The following is a 16599-nucleotide window of genomic DNA, read 5'->3' as shown; positions in this document are numbered from 1 at the left end:
CTGCCGAGGCTGGTGTCACTGAGCTGTACGGAGACAGCCCGGGCAAATCACAGGCCAGGCCTTAACGAGCCGGGCAACCCCCACGCCCCAGGCTGCATCGGGGCAGGGCAGGCGGCGGGGCTGGTGGCCATGCGTCCCGGGCTGGTGGCCAGACTAACCAGGGTCCCCAGCACAGAGCCAGGCCGTGGGGGTCCCCAGGCTGTGGGGGTCCCAGGGAAGCACACGTGGGCCTTTGGCTGGAGGGTTGCTGCTTCTCCTGGCCTTCAGGCTCTGGGCGAGCGATGGAAGCTCCTACTGCTCCTTCTTCCCGTTCTTCCGGACCGTTCTGCACCAGGGGGGGAGTTTAATTTGTGAAAGCCACGTGCTTCTGCTTTACCTGTTCAGTGCAAGCTGTTTAATGCCCTCTAATTTCTAATTATTTGTTTGTTCCTTTGGGATAAACTGCAAATGCAAGAGAAGGCTGGGGTCAGCAAAACAGCAAGGCAGGAGGGATTTTATTCTAGGGGAAGTGTAATTACACTGACCAGATTTGCATAGCATTTTGTTGCAAAAATATAGATTACAAGCGCTGAAAGAGAGCTGATGACCTATCAGTAATAAGGCACAGAGATGAGTAATTAAAAGGGTGTGCAGCTAATGGCATTGGTTAGAGAAAAAAATGTACAAGCTATATAGGTGGAACGAGGGCAGCTCTAAGCCAAAATTTACAGAGCAAGGTAACTTGACATTTATGTAGTTCTCCAGTTGACACGGGTTTTGTCAGAACTGTAGAGAAAGGGATTGATTATCTGATCATTCCTAGGAAGCATTTTTAAAGAACTGACTCATCCACACAGACACGACTGCCGTGGCCTGCCTCCTCGAACACAGCAGGGAATTAAGGAGTCAGGGTGTAGGTCATTTCACTGACCGAGAGCACTTTTGATAGAGAAAAGCAGCTGGTTTGCCAAGGTATATATTTATCTCTTTTTAAGTAACCTTATCATCAAGTAAAATGCATTTTTTCTGAATTCTTATATAAAAAAAAGTTCTCTTTGACTTTAGAATGGCTATAATCTGGCTGTTAACATGATACTGTCCAAATTGTTCAGACTGATATGAGTGAAGGTCCGTCTTGGATTCCCATCAGCTCTCAGCTGGGAAGTGAGCGTGTTCGATGTCTGGGCAGAGCTGTCCCCGGGTGCGCAGCGGGGACCCCAGTCCTGCCCCCCCGGCAGGGCCAGCTCTGCTCTCCTGCACGGGCCACCGGGGTCCCTGCAAGTGAATGGGTGGGCTTGGCTGTATGTCTGTTGGGCATAGAGGAGGTGAACTTGCACATTCCTACTGCTCAGCAGCAAGTATTAAACGCACAGCAGAGATCAGAGATGGCTATGGTATCTGCTCATACTTTTAACTAAGGAGATGTCTGCTGTGTGTTGGACTGTACATCCCAGCCACAGTTGTCTTCCAAAGCACCCCATCTGCCTTCCCAATGTGGGTCCCTGTTAACAGAACTCCAGAAGTGATTGAAGATGGAGAAACCAGGATGGCAAGGGTCTGTTCCTATACATGCTGCTCAGTTGGGTGTTTATGGAGCCCATACTGGTCCTGCCTGTGGCCAATTGAAGGAGACAAAGACACATCAGGGATACAGTCCCTCTCCAGTCCTGGTCGGCAGCCCAAAGCCCTCCCCGGTGCTCTGCCCACGCTGAAAGATCTGTTGTCCAGTTAGGATTACCCTGCTTGCTGCTCAGGTACCGCAGTGCTGAATCTAATACAGAGCAAAAGATAAATGATTTTGTTTCGAGCAAGCTGAATGTAAGTAGATCCACATGCAGCGTTTTAAAGCGGTTTTGTTTTTTCCCCACAGCGATGAAATCAGGAGGCACCCAGCTGAAGCTGATCATGACGTTCCAGAACTATGGACAAGCATTGTTCAAACCCATGAAGTAAGTACAAGAAGTCTGTTGTAGAGTGAAATTGTGGTGGAATAGTCTGTTGCCATTTTTGAAGCGGTTAAAAGTTTGGTGCAGTGTCTCTCGAGGTTCGAGTGCCTGATTCCCCAGGCTGCTGCTGAAGGTGGAGCTTCGGGGCTGTTGAAGACTTGTGGGCTTTGGTAGGGACGCTGAGGGCTTCAGATACATTACAGGCTTCTCAGGAATGTTATTCAGTCTGATCCCTGTGAGATCTCCCTTCATAAATACAGGATGTTTTCAGCATTTCTTTCGTATGTAAACTTACTCCCCAGGTCTGAGCTTTATCTAGTGTCAGTGCTCCTCTGGAATATGGCCAGACAGGAGAGATCCTTCAGAACAGCTTCGGGAAGAGCTAAATAGTGTTTGTCTGATAAATTATAATTTAATCCGTTGATTTATTGTTGTTTGTATTAAAGGGTTGTATTAGTCATTTGGCTGCGACTATGCTGACTCTGTGAAAATGAGTTTATCCGAGAGTGGTCCTGCAAGGTAATGAATCTAGAGAGAAAGGGAAGGACTGGGATGGTGCAGCCTTGGTTTGTGCCTGCCCGGATCCCATTGAGATGAGGGAAGTTATTCAGATACAAAGCAGATGTAAATGAGGTCTGAATCCTGACCTGTATGTTTGTGTTGTAATAGTGAAAATGGCTTTGCGCCTGTCGTAGAAGGTTTAGCAAAGACACTCGGGGCTGCAAAATGTTTAATGAAGCTACTCAGTATCTGTGTCAAGGGCACCGCTGGAATAATAAATTATTTTCCTTCTTTTGTTCCCACTGTAGGGAAGTTCGGTTAATTTCCTCTAAGATGGTCCATAAAAGGCTAAAGTAACCGAGAACAAGTGGCGTGGAGTACGTGTTGGCATTGTGTTACAGCCGTAGCGGGGAGCACAGCTCAGGGGTGAGCTGGAGACAGAGAAATTCCCTGTTTTGCTCTAGATTTTGCTATAGACTGGCCTCAGACAAGCATGGATTTGACTTGATCTTATTTGCCTGCCAGAAGGCTCCCACTTTCCTTCAAGTCCCGTTTGAGCGGGAACCCTCCCTGTGTGCATTTGTCCTGGGAATCACAAGGAAATCCTATCAGCTTCCAGGCAGCCCATGGCATTTGTGCTAAGGCCAAATGCCTCTGTGTTGTTTCCCAAATTGCACACAAATTTCTGCCTGTTTCTGGTGGATCACTGGTTGCCTGGGAGCGGTGAGAGGAAGCACAGATAATAGTGGCAAGGCAGAGGGAAGGCGGTCTCAGAGAGCACCTGCTCCAACAGCTTCCCTTCCCCTCTCTGCTCTCTCCCCGAATGCTCAGGTCATCAGGTCGTCAATGCATGGGTCCATCCCCTGTATCTGCAAGTTCGATACATATAGGCACAATTCTTAATTGAGTCCTGTCCCACATGCAAAATCAAGAACCAGGCAGGTTCGAGCCGCCTTTAACTGTTCAGCGGAATCATGGTTGTGCTCTTGGCTTTTCACGTGGTGTGTGGTTTGTTTCTTCCCCATTTGCTGAGACGCAGATAATCTCAGTCTTTATCATTGGTGTGACATTGTAATTCTGGGAATGCTAATGAGGGCAAATCAAAAGTTTACCGTTCCTACTGTACATACACAGCCTTGGCAAGATGATGGATGACAGCAGAGGTGTAGCCACGTTCCTGTGTAGAGGCAATTACTAGCATCCACTAGAACAATAACAGAAAATGATGATGTCTTAATCATTCCCTTTGCTTGATTTCAAGGGCAGCAGCACCCTATTTTCTCGCGGCGTTACATACGCCCCTGGAATAAGCAGCGTTAGAGCGTTCAGCACTGTGTTCCCAGGCACCACGCCTTACAGGAGCAATGTGGCTGCTGAGCATCGCCGAACACATTAGTGATTTTGAATAAGGATGTTTGCAAGCATTTGTCTTCATTCTGATAACAGTGAGCAGGGAGACAGATGCTCGGCTCATGTAAATCTTCCTAGTTCTTTTGGCATCTGGTCCCACTGGCCTCTCTCACTAGCTCGTGGACTGTTGATGATGAAGTTCTTGGAGAGGTTTGCAGCATCTTTATATGTTGCTTTATACAAAAATAAGCAGCCTGGAACTACAGAAAAAGCCAAGAAAAGGCTTTTAAATTTCTTCTTCTAGGACCTTCTTCAGGCCCTAGGCACCCTCCAGGCTGTTTCTGGTGCTCCCTCTTTTTTGCAGGGTACCCTTCTGATCCAGGCTTCACAAAGCTGGCTATGCCTTCCCAGGTTGGGAGAGTTCTGGGAGCTCGCAGATCAGGGGCAGACATCGCTGGTCATCAGAACCGGCAGTGTAAGGGACATTTTTTTTCTAAATAGTTTAATTTGAGGACCATAAAATATCATCGTGGTGGCTACTTTTGAGATCACTTCATTGAAGGAGGCCCTTGGTGGACAGTCAGGACATGTCCATGTGGTGCATCCTGTGTGTTTCAGTTGTTACTGTGTTCCCGGCTCCATGGCTTTTCAAAGCAGCAGAAAGGAACATTGGTCATCCTGAGTTTCCTACCCTTTCTGGGATTCGAAGTACTGAAGCGAAATGGTGTGAGGTCCATGGCGGGTGAGATGTAGGTGTGAGGCCAGTCTCTGATCGGGTTTGGTTCAGTTGAACTACCTGGAAAGCTGGTTTTGCTGTACATAGCTGTAGTTGGCATCTTCCAAACTTAATTCCTGCCTGTTTGGGCAGGATTGTGGCAGATGGGGGAGACCATGCAAACCCTCCCCTGATGCAGCCGGGCATTTGCAAGGGGAAGAGGAGGTCTCCAGAGCTTGGCAGGGACTTCCAGGCACACTGCTGGAACCCTGCAGAACCGTTGGACTTCTCTGCCTTTTCCCAGCCTCCCAGTTCCATGTGGAATTTATCCAGGGCACAAGCCAGCTCCAGGCAGGCCCAGGTGGGATTTGGAGATGGGGAAACCAGAATCTGCCTCTGGCACCTTTTGTGCTCGGTGTTTGACATTAACTGATGACACTTTACCTGGCCGTTGGTTCAGGCCAGCGGAGCAGACGAGAGGAGGGAAGCTTGACAGTCAGGGAAACGTGATAGCCGTAAATAAAGCCTGATCAGCTGCAATTATTTTATTTATTTGTGGCTCTGCATCTTCATTTCTGAAATAATTGCCCATAAAGTATTGCAGAGGGAGCCAAATCTATTTATAAATCCTATGGCCCAATGTAGATTCCTTTGCTAATTCCAAATGCATCATAGAAAAAGCAAGTATTTGCTGAAACTCCAGGGAAGATTTAATGTTTTTGCAATGTATCTTACAGTTAATGTGTAGTTTTATTTAGCTCATAACAGTTCAATCATACAAAATTATTACCATATGGGACAGGAAAAAAATAGCAACCTCCCCTTCTCCCATGATTAGTGTGTCTAACTGTACTAGTATTGTACAGCATAATAAAATTTATTTACGTGATCGCTGATATCTGCGGTTGCAGCTTTCTATATGACTTATCAGGTAGGGATGGTGTAGAGCCATAAATTTCAAAGGGTTTTGGCTTATTTGTCCAAAAGGAACATGCGCTTTATAGTTTTATTTGTTTTCCCTTTGTTTCTGCTAGCTGGTGGAGTTAAATAGCTGGCTCAGCAACAAAACCAACACACTGTTTTTTTTTCCTCCCAAGGCTTTATTCTTGAAGGGGGAGATTCTGCTCCAGCAGAGTCAGTGTTGGGATTCCTATCGCATACGCTGGTGCCAGGATTTTGAGAGAGGTTTTTATAGTTCCTTATGGGAAAGCCGAATAGGATCGAATAGAAAATGATACCTTGTTATTGGAGTCGTGAGAAAAGTGTCCTGTGGTATGTGTTTAAGAGTGACATCTCTCATTCCCAGTTTTATGGGGTGCTTTGTAGAAATGTGTAGAAAGGGTATTCATTATAAAATCTTTGAGGTTTATTTGTTCCATTCAAAGAAGTACTCTGTATCTAGTGAACTCACTTTTGACTGAAACAGATAAAAGCCCGTTCTCTTCCAGCTTTAGATTTTCTTGATATTTTTAACATCTTTTTTCTTTTCTTCTGTTTTTACAAGTCACAGCAGAGGGTTGGTAAGAGCCGCGTGGCTGTTTCTTTCAGCAGCTGAAGTTTGTGGTTAAAGTTTTTAATAAAGCAGAACCAATTAGCGTCAGGGTGATACCAGGCCAGAAGAGACTTTTGGGGTCGCAAAATCCAGTCTCCGTGAATCACAGGCGATCATCTCGTGAAATCCTGTTCCTTGGTTGAGTCACCGTCCCTGGAGGTATTTAATAGCTGGGCAGATGTGGTGCTGAGGGACATGGGTTAGTGGTGGCTTCGGCAGCGTTGCGTTAATGGTTGGACTCGGTGACCTTAAAGGTCCCTTCCAGTCTAGACAATTCTGTGATTAACTGGTCAAACACTGGTGACCATGCTGTCTGTCGCTCTTCCCCTGCTGTCCCTCCTGACGCTCGCTGCTGCAGAAGTGATGGTGCCCATGGGGAGCATCTCCTGGTCCTGCAGCCCTGGGGACACGGCCCAGCGCGCAGCCGGCCACCGGGTCGGCTGGTGGCCACGCTCTGGTGCAGAGCTGGTGCTCTGCAGGGTTAAAACCAGCACACCTGTCTGTCGTGCTCTGCAGGGTTCCTGTAGCGTGTCTTTGGGCTCGGAGATGTAGGCGCTGTCAGCTGGGCTGAAATCGAGCAGCCAGGGTCACAGGGAAGAGAATATTTTTGTTTCGATTGGCAAAGCGCAGTTTTTTGGTGGCTTTTAAATGTCATACTTATAGTGACAAAGGATTAGCAGTGTTCTTTAAGTTTCTCTTTGATTTCCTTTTTGGGTTGCTCAACAAATAATGCATCTTTTGGTAGGGATATTAAACAGACCAAACAATCCCCGTAACACAAACAACTGTTAATCGCTTTCATTTCCTACAGTAATATTCCCTTCCTGAAGCTGCAGCGTGAGTGTTGTACCTGCGAAAGGCAGCCTCCAGGCCTGATTATCATACCAATTAGGCTGGTGTAATTCTTCTGAACTGCTAGCATTGCTTCCAAGTCAGAGGAGTCGAAGTGAACTTCAGAATCGGGGCCACTGGGAGATTGCTTTCCTTATTACACGGCATATCTCATGCTGTTTTGAGGAAATACATTTTGCAAACCTGTTGCATTTCAGCTGGCAGACATCCAGTATAAACATACTGTTATAAGTCAACATAGCAATTAAATCAAATTGCGATGTTTTCTCTGAGCAGCTAGAGCAGTGGGATCCGCACACAGCGGCTGCTGGGCAGAATCCCTCCGGGATTAACACTCTGGCAGGATGGAATGTGCGACCGAACCCAGTGCTGCCCGGACCCCGGAGAACCCTGGCACTGCGCGAGGGATGATCCTGGAGACCTAATGCTGAATAAACTGGCCTGAAAGGTTGAAGCTGGTAATCCCAGCATTCACTTTATATAGGTGTATTTAAAAATTGCAAGGAGTGCTTACCTCATGAAGAAGAAATGCTTTCTTCGCTGCTGGACAAAACAGTCAGTAATTGGATAATCTGTGGACCTGATCCATGGCGTTTTGGGCTTTTTAAGGGCATCCCAATCCTTACCTGCCAGATCCCTGCTGAAACATTTGCCTGAGTGAGACTGACAGGCGCGTTTGGTTGTACTTACATCAGGAATAAATCTAGAGTAAACTGCATGAATTGTGTCACTTGATATTTAAAGTATGTGAGATCTGAATGTGGACTCACATAAAGACAGTAGAGGTTGCCATGTAGTATTTTAGTTCTTTAATTTCTGATATATCACGCATGAACTGTTTTTCTCATTTATAACTAATCCTGTTCAGATCATACTTCTTCAGTACCTCAGTGCAAATCGTGTTTTAGCACTCAGCAGTGTCTCTGGTCCAAATCTTTTTACGCAGATTGGAAGATCTGCAGTGATTTGTGGATGCAGGCGGAAGCTGGCTGCTGGCCCGGGACAGGGATGGAACCCGGGCTGAAACCTTCTCCCTGTCACTGAGCGCAGCGCTTCCCTCTGCCACAGCTCAGCAGCTGCTGGCTGAGATGTTCACCAGGAGAAATTTGTTCTCAAATTCTGCAAGCATGTTTGTGAAGTGACACCAGTCAAAGTCTGCAAAGTCCGGGTAGCTCAAAGGTTGTCCATCCCCGTTGGGATCTGCAGGGACACATGGTAGCAGCGTCTCACCATGCTGGCAGCCAGCAAGGGGAAGACAAACCTCTTTCCCTCTCTCTCTGCCCCAAGCCAAGCTGCCCTGCGTTATCCCCAGGTTCTCCCCAGGTTTTTGCCCCTGGAGCTGGGCAGGAGCTGCTCGGAGCTGGGACGGAACGGTGTGAGTCCCTGTGAGGGGGGAGCAGACCTTCCTCCAGCAAAGCAGGGCTGTTCTGCTGGACATCACCGTGTCTGTGGGCTCAGCGCCATCCCGCTCCCTGGCCCTGGGAAGCTGCCACCCACCACCACGGCCGAGTCCTCTCCAAAACCCCTCTCCCCTGACTTCCCCGTGGCATCTCCAGCTCCTGGCAGGAGGGGAAGACTCCGCTCCACAGCTCACAGGAACATCAGCCCCACGGTCTCTGCGCCTGGGGCTTTTTGTACAAATTCAAGCCTTGCTTTTTAATCCAGCTCATTTGCTGGGGTTTCTCTGGCAGATGATAACGTGATGCTCAATATCTATTTTTGTTCTTGCCTTGCACGGCCACAAAAGGCCACAGGTACTGACTGTACCTGCCCCTTTGTGCTGTTTTGAGGGGGAGCCGAGTGGGCAGTCATATGTTACACTAGTGAAGTGTCTCTGCTTGATTAGCCGCCTTCGATCTAAGTGCTTAGAGAATCTTGCTAATTAGTCTTTGGGAACAAAGACATGCTGGTGTTTTTTCTTTAAAAGCCAGTTATTGCAGCAGCTGACATTTTTTTCTACATGTTACCACAGTGTATTAGGAAAGAAACATCTTCAGTGTCTGATTTTAATCAAGCTACTTCTTCATTTTAATTTTCTGCATACCGAGAAATGCGGTCCTGTGGATTTGTCTTTTAATCAGACGCCCACTTTCAGTTCCTCAGTTTCTCATTTCACACGTTCTGCCCTGTATCAGCAGTGCGGAAAAGCAGGAAACGTTATCGAGGGAAGAGCTGGCATGAAATGCGTAACCTGTAATTGACTGCCAAGTGCCAGGGCCTGGCACACGGGGCACTCGGTGGTGGAGCAGTGGGCTCAGATGTCCTTAGTAAATCTAAGCAAAAAAAATCTGTCCAAAATGGTTTCGGTGCGATATGCAGATATTGCTACCAAGGAATATTTCACGGGAATTTGTCTCCATTTCTCTACAGTTTATAATCCTTAAACTAGGCTCAAGAGACTGAAATTCAGGGAGGGAAAATGATTTGTGCGAGACTTGTGGCGTAAAGCAGAGGCTGAAGCCGTTTTCTCTCTGGAGCCGCATGGACGGCTTTATCCTGGAGACAAGTTGCGCCGTGCTCATCTCCCCCACTGGGACGAGATATTTTTGGAGGTTTTATGGAGGTAAATTGCTCCCCCTCTGCCCCTGGTCCGTATCTCATGCAGGGTTAGCTCTGGGGATCCCCACCGCTTTCAAGGATGCAGGTGGGGGTTTGGCTGCTCGTGCCAAGGTTTGTTTGAAGCGTTTGCTCTTCTACCATCCAGCTCATTTGAGCCCCCAGCGTTCCAGCTGCATCAGATGCTCCTCAGCATTCCTGCAGGCTTCTGGAGTCAGGGCTGCTGAAAGGGAAGCAGGGAAGTGGGTCTGATGGAGCGGCTTGTGGCTGAGGACCCACATCCAACTTTGCCAGAGGTCACCGGTCCAGGCGACGCGGTCCTGTGGTCAGTGACGGTGGGAAAGTGGGGTGGCACTGGGGAGGGACCCGCAACCAAAGTGACAGCGTCTGGCAGGTCGAGGCAGGAAGGTTTTGGCAGAGCTGAGAGAGCGTCCAAATGACGCCCTTGGCACGGTGCTATTGGTGACTCACTGCTGTAAACAAACAAAAAAAAAGTGTGTTTAAAATAGCTATAATAGCTGTTAATAACACAGCTTTAGGACACGCTGGACATCTCTGACTTTTTTTTTCATTTTCAGTGTCTGGATCAATAGTGTTTGTACTTTTCTTGTTAACTTACAATTTTCCACCCTGCTGTAAGGTTCTGCGTGTGGGTAAATAGAAGGGAGAAAGCCTGAAAGGCTCATTTGCATGTGAAGAAGTAGCAAAAACCCAGAGTCAATAGTGTCTGCAAATGTGTGGGAGCTGGGGAGTCGGGGGGACAGCGAAACTGTTGTAAATAGAAGCGATTTAAAGTGCTGGATTATGCGCTGCGGATAATAAAACACCCCAAGCCAGCACGTAAGCCAGATCCTGTTCTCGGCAGCAGCATCCAGCTGATCCTGTTAGTGCTTCCAGCCCTTTGGTAAACCTTGCTAATCGGGGGTCCGGGTTCTTCCTGCAGGGGTGCTCCCAGCCAGAGGCCAAACAACGCCGTGGCCGTGCACGGAGACCTCTGGTAGTTCCCAGGAATATTGCCCGTAAGCTGCAGATACACAGTCTGTACGTGGATTTTGAGCTGCTTTCATGAGCTGGCATGAAGCAGCAAACGCAATGAAAGCGTTAAATTAATCTGTAGATTTAGGGGGAAATCTAGCAATGATTGTTATTATTTTCTTTAGTTTTCAGTATGTCTGACTTGTATTTTGTTTGATTCTATCTCCTGACACACAAGAAGAGAATTTTGACCCAGCATGTTTGTGTTTCCCTGTGTTTTGTGCTTGCTTGAATCGCCATGATATGATAATGCAGCCAAAATTTTCAAACAAACCTCTTTTGCATCTGATTCTTTAGGGGTTTATTAAGCAGAAAATGTGATTCCTGGGGCGTAAAACCCAGAGGTTTTTGAGCCTTTCATGTCGCAAGGTTCTGTGTCAGGGCCCTGAGTGATGCTCAGCCGGGAGGCGGGAGAGCGGTGCTGCGGTTGGAACGGCAGCTCTGCCGCCAGGGGCTGGCCGTGGCACACACGGCTTCCAGCAAAACCTTGTTTTTCCTCCATGAGGTGGAGAAGGATGGGGTGCAATAGGGAGGGCTCGTGCCAGCCCTGGGCAAGGTGGGGACGGCAGCTGTCCCCTTTGGCATGGACCCAGTGTCACCGCGTGTGCCCCCACCCACAGCAGCAGCAACCTGAGGTCTCTGGGCTCTGACACCTGCAAACGGGGTGCCCAAGCATGGCAGAGCCTGCTTTCCCCACCGCCTTTTTATAGCAGCCTCCTGACCCCAGGTACAAGTGCTGAGTAACTGGGAATTTGACCCCAAACATGCCCATTTTTGCTGCGCCCGCCCTGCATGTGGCTGCCCGTGGGAGCCGCGGGGCTCCTGCTCCTCCCGTGCCTCTGCTCTGGGGAGTTGGGCGTCCGTGCTGCTGATCCTGTCTCCGTCCCTTGAAGTTACCTTGGCGTGCACTGGGTATTTTGGTACAGAAGCTGCTTTTTCTGTGCCTCTGTAGCACCCAGGGCACTAACGCTTCGCCCGGTGCCTCGGCTCCCGTGCTGCGGTACCCGGGGCAGTGTGAGCAGTGTGAGCGCAGACGGGTCCTGCTCCGTTAGTGATCGGCCAGGCCATGCAGAAGAGATGGGTTTTTGCAGTATATCCAGGCCACCTATTCAAATCCAGGCTCTTTTGGCACCCGTGAAATTGTCTGACAACTTGTGAGCGGGCACGGTGCCATGCGAGCAGATGGGGCTGAGTGTCCCGGCAGCCAAGAGCCGGGGATGATCATCTGGCAGAGGGGCGGGAGAGCAGTGCTCCTCGGTGCTGGTGTCCCAGTGCCCGTCCCTCCTGAAGCCACCATGGGGAGAGCGGGCACGGCGACGGGGTGGCTGGTTTGTCTGGAGGTGTTTCACAGCAGAGGTGGTGCCCCCACATCCTCCCCCTGGCTCCTGCTGCCCCATCACCGAGTGCACGGTAGTTTCTGACCGAGGACACGGTAGTTTCTGAGCTGCGTTCAGCCCCAGCTCCCCGTTCGTCTGGGGACACGTGTCCTCCAGAGAGGCACCGGGAAGGCAGTAGTGCAGGGATTCTCTTTTTGAGCTGCCTCTGCTGGGCTGGTCCCTGGGAGGGGCTGGCTCTTGCCAGGAGTGAATCCTGAGATAAAAGGATTAAACCATCCTCTTCCAGGCTTCGCAGAAATTGTCGCAAGGGCTTTCTTTAAAACATCCCTCCAGGGAAGGCCTCAATTCTTAGCGCCCCGAGGGGCAGCTTTTCTCACATAGGCATGCATTTCATGATGATTGACACATCGTTAATTAACTGTTATTAATTAACCCCATAATCTGAAGGGATGGGGGGAGGAATTCCTTGCAGGCCTGGATCCCATCATTTCTTTGAGCACAGAGTCCCCTGCTCTGCGGCACTCCCAGACCCGTCTGTCTTTGGGACCGAAGAAGCTCCTGACGAAGGCAGGACTAATGAGCAGCCTTTTACAGCCCCGCTTCGACTGCCTTCATTTCCTGACAGCCACAGCTCAAGCATGGTTTGCAGGAGCGAGACCGTTTGTAGCTGTTACTCTGAGTTTAGAGGAAAAGAAATGTGAAAAAAACTAAAATCGGTTGCTGCCTTTCAGCCTCCCCTCGTTGCCGGCTGTGTAGGACAGGATGGTGGGAAGGATACGGGATCTGTCTGTGAGGTGTCGCTGGCCCTGCGTGTGGGTACGTGCAGAGACAAATCCAGGCTGGGCAGGGAACGGCTGGAGAGCAGCCCTGAGGAGAAGCACTTGGGGGTGTTGGTGGATGAGAAGCTCAACACGAGCTGTCAATGTGCGCCGGCAGCCCAGAACCCCCCCGCAGCCCGGGCTGCATCCCCAGCAGCGTGGGCAGCTGGTTACTGGGTACTTTCTTTGGAGCTGTTGGAGCGGGGCCAGAGGAGGCCCCGGAGCTGCTGGGAGGGCTGGAGCCCCTCTGCTGGGAGGACAGGCTGAGAGAGCTGGGGGGGTTCAGCCTGGAGGAGAGAAGGCTCCGGGGAGACCTTCCAGCCCCTGCCAGTCCCTAAAGGGGCTCCAGGAAAGCTGGGGAGGGACTCTGGAGCAGGGAGGGGAGCCACGGGACGAGGGGGAAGGGTTTTACACTGAAAGAGGGGAGATTTAGGTTAGATATTAGGAAGAAACTCTTGGCTGTGAGGGCGGTGAGCCCCTGGCCCAGGTTGCCCAGAGAAGCTGTGGCTGCCCCATCCCTGGAGGGGTTCAAGGCCAGGTTGGACGGGACTTGGAGCAACCTGGGCTGGTGGGAGGTGTCCCTGCCCAGGGCAGGGGGGTTGGAACTAAGCTTCCTTCCAACTCTAACCATTCTATGATTCTATGATTCTTTGGATGGTCACGCACCCCTTTTAGGCTGGCCGTGTCACAAAGCCCCAAGTGAGGACAGAAAGCCATTCTTGCCTCTCTTTGAGCTCCAGCGTGACGACCTCCCCGCTGCACTGCATCACCCAGGCCGTGCTCAAGTGCCGAGCTGCGCCCAGAGCAACAGCAAAAGGGACAAACTCTTCCCGTGCTGACTTCAGCTGGGCTTTGCTGGTGTCCTTGAAGACTTTATTTTGCTCTAACCATTTTGAGGCAGCCCATGTCTTCTGCCAGTTCTGCCTGGTGGCCTCTAACAATCTCCCGTGTCAGGCAGCAGCATGATTATAGCTTTATTTATCTTCTTTTGTCTGCATATGCCTTTCAAGGAGCAACAATGCAGCAATTCTGTAGACTAAATGTGGCCTAAGAAAAGAAGTTGTCCTGTTTATCCACAAACACCAGATTCTTGGGGTGATGCCAGTCTCGATAAGACTTCAGTGGTGCTGATAAGCCAATAGTCCTAATCACTGATCAGTGTTTTGCTGATGGTTTGGCAAGGTTTTGTGTCCAATATTGTTGACCTATGCTTTTCCTATTATGTGCTGCATCTTTTGGCAGGGGAAGGACCTTCTCAGGGACGAGAACGGGGCCTGTGTCGCAGCAGGTGCCGAACAGCCATTCTCTTTGGCACGGCTCGCTCCTTCTGTTGGGCGCCGTGTCCCAGGGTTGCTCCCTCCCGTGCCATTTCAGGCTCAGCGGTATAATCCTGCCACTCTGCATCTCTGCACTTGGGAGCGGCCTCGCGTTGCTGACATCTGAATTACATTTTTAACAACAATTTCCTTTGTTATATAAAACCAAGCCAAAACAAACAGTGGTATTGGAGGCTCACTTTCTGGTTTAAATAACACAGACCTTTAAGTGGACGAGGGCTATGAATCGTTTCTGTGCAGATGCTGGTTGTGGGTTGTTTACTTGCTTCTTTGTGAAGGATTTTGTTCTTTTTTTTTAATTTCCCTGGCAGTGTAAGTCTATCACTCTGGTTGCAGTAGGACAGTTTGGAAAAGCTCCCTGGTCCCTCTTACCTAACTGCACTGTTATTAGATTATTGGATTCTCTCTCCTCTCCCTTCCCCTAAAAATTCACTCCCTATAAAGGGTGAAATTGCGGTGTATTGGATTGCCTGATATTGCACCCATTCTTTATTGCAATATCTTCTAGATTTTAATAGCTACAGGCCTTGAAACTGTTTTGGTGTTACCAAAGACATTTAATATCTGTGAACTTAGGGAAGGTATTTTCTGGCGCTCAGCAATGACTCCAAAGCCCCAAAGAATTACCCTCAACAGCCCTGAGTTTCAAAGCCTGACATCACTGCGAGCAACGAATACAAATCCATCAACGGGAGCAGGATTTTAATTGCTTTTGAATGATTCTATAGAAATCTAAAATTGCTTTGTGGGACGGAAAAAAATCCCCACTTTTATCTGTGAAGAGGTTTTAATTCTGGCAAATAAAATACGTGGCTGCTGTAATAATACGAGATTTTTTCCCTCTGCCTGTGTTGCTGTTCCTCCAGCCCCTGCCTGCTGGGATTTTATCCTTGAGCGGTGAGACACCGGAGTTCATCAGATATTATACGTGGCAATTGCCAAACCAGGGGAGGCTCTTTGGTGGCTGGAAGATTTGTGCTTCTATTGCGCTAGCTGTTAAAAAATGAGACCACCTGCATTCTTTTGCAATGTGACCTTCTCTAGCTGGTGATATGCTGTGTTTTCTCTGTGATCTGATCTGATTTTGGGGGTAATCAAAAGGCCAACAGTGCTTTAAAACCCAATAATACCTTGTCTCTTGCTTTACAGTTTTCTTTTTTCTTTTTTTCTCTTCTTTTTATGAAAGGAACGAAAACCTCTGCAAACGTTTCTACATCTGGCTTAGCTTCTGGTTAAATGCAGCCTCAGGGAGTGCTGGAAAATATTACTTCTGTTCAGTAGAGAAGTAAATGAGTCACATTTTCCAAAATAGTTTTTAAGGAAAGGGATATCAGAAGTTGTTTGTATTTTCCTGTTTAATAGATGTGGGGAATACTTGAAAATCCTCTGCGTGGCAAGAGGGGCACCAGTGGAGGGGGACTGTACCCCAGGGACGGGCAGGCGGCGAGGGTCCCCTCGCTGTCCCCTGGTGGGATGCTGTGGCTGGCCTTGGGCTGCTGCAGGGATGGAGACCGGCATCTCGCTGGGATGTAGGGTGTCAGAGTCCCTGTGTGTGCCGTCCTGGGCAGGCTGGTGGGCAGAGCAGGGGGCTCTCCCCCCCGGGGACGGTAACTGGGGACACGAGGCTTCGTGGTGGTCGGGGGCTCTCAGGGCTTGGTGGGCACTGTGGAAAGGATCGGTTCAGAAGGAACCACACCTGGCCTTGTCCTGTCTCAGCAGTTGTTTGTGGTCAGCTGGAGGAATCCCCTGACCCGAGGGTGCCTGAGGAGCAATCACAGACAAGGAGAAATTGAGGGCCCCCAAAGAGGGGACCGCAGAGGAGCTGGGCAGTGTCCCATCCCCGCCGCCCCATGGGGCTCCTCGCCAGACACCCCCTTTCTGAGACCCTGAACAAGCCTCGGCCCGGCCAGGGCAGGAGAACGGCCCCACATCCCCATCTCCCCCAAACCCCCATCCCAACAGAGCTAAACCTGTCCCCCGGCTCTCAAGGACACGGCAGGCATCACAAGTGGAGCCACAATAGCATCCCGTACTGGTCAGCAGCAGCATTTCCTTAGCCAGATTTTAAAATGATTATTGAGCTTGTTTTAGGGAGGAAAAAAAAGACAATCGAGTTTTTGATATTTTAGTTAGCATTAAATTTAAAAAAAGGTGCTTGGTGGCGGCACCTGAAACTCCGAACTGATAATTTCATGTTGTTTGAAGTATTTTGATGCTACCCTGTATTAAAGTACAGAAAACCTTCCTAGTGAGGGCTTCAAAATATTTTTAATTATTTTCAGAAATAAACCTAGCCATTACTGTGTTTTTGAAGGACAATTATTTTGTCCTTTCTTGCATAACTACGCATTTTAAAATACATTTAAAAATAATTATTTTTAAATTGTTTTTCTTCAAATTGACCATAACAATCCAGACCAATCTCTTCAGGATTAATTTTCCACCTAGCTGAAGAAATTAGCTATTGCTTTCTCCCTCCCACCTCGCAGCCCCGCTCGACTGGTTACCTGGATACCCTGCCTGTAAAGGATGGATGTGCCGAAGCAATTTAAATAGCCTGATTTGTCATCTAACTGCAGACATCATTAGCGAAGCATTATTTGGCTGGAACACTGTAGGCT

The 16599-nt window shown here is 49.1% G+C and overlaps 1 protein-coding gene across 2 annotated transcripts in view; it reads left to right on the top strand.

Moving 5' to 3' along the window:
* Positions 1–16599, top strand: part of FAM20C (FAM20C golgi associated secretory pathway kinase) — a 61567-nt gene that overhangs the window by 10937 nt on the left and 34031 nt on the right. For both annotated transcript variants that reach the window (XM_063343167.1, XM_063343166.1), the window contains one exon: positions 1850–1928. In XM_063343167.1, the coding sequence (XP_063199237.1) occupies positions 1850–1928 (79 nt within the window). The remainder of the gene's footprint in view (positions 1–1849; positions 1929–16599) is intronic.

The sequence above is a fragment of the Chroicocephalus ridibundus genome, chromosome 8 (assembly GCF_963924245.1).
Source record: "Chroicocephalus ridibundus chromosome 8, bChrRid1.1, whole genome shotgun sequence".
In the NCBI taxonomy this organism is placed as follows: Eukaryota; Metazoa; Chordata; class Aves; order Charadriiformes; family Laridae; genus Chroicocephalus; species Chroicocephalus ridibundus.
The sequence above is the reverse complement of the archived record's forward strand: the minus strand, read 5'-3'. Positions and strand labels throughout refer to the sequence as shown.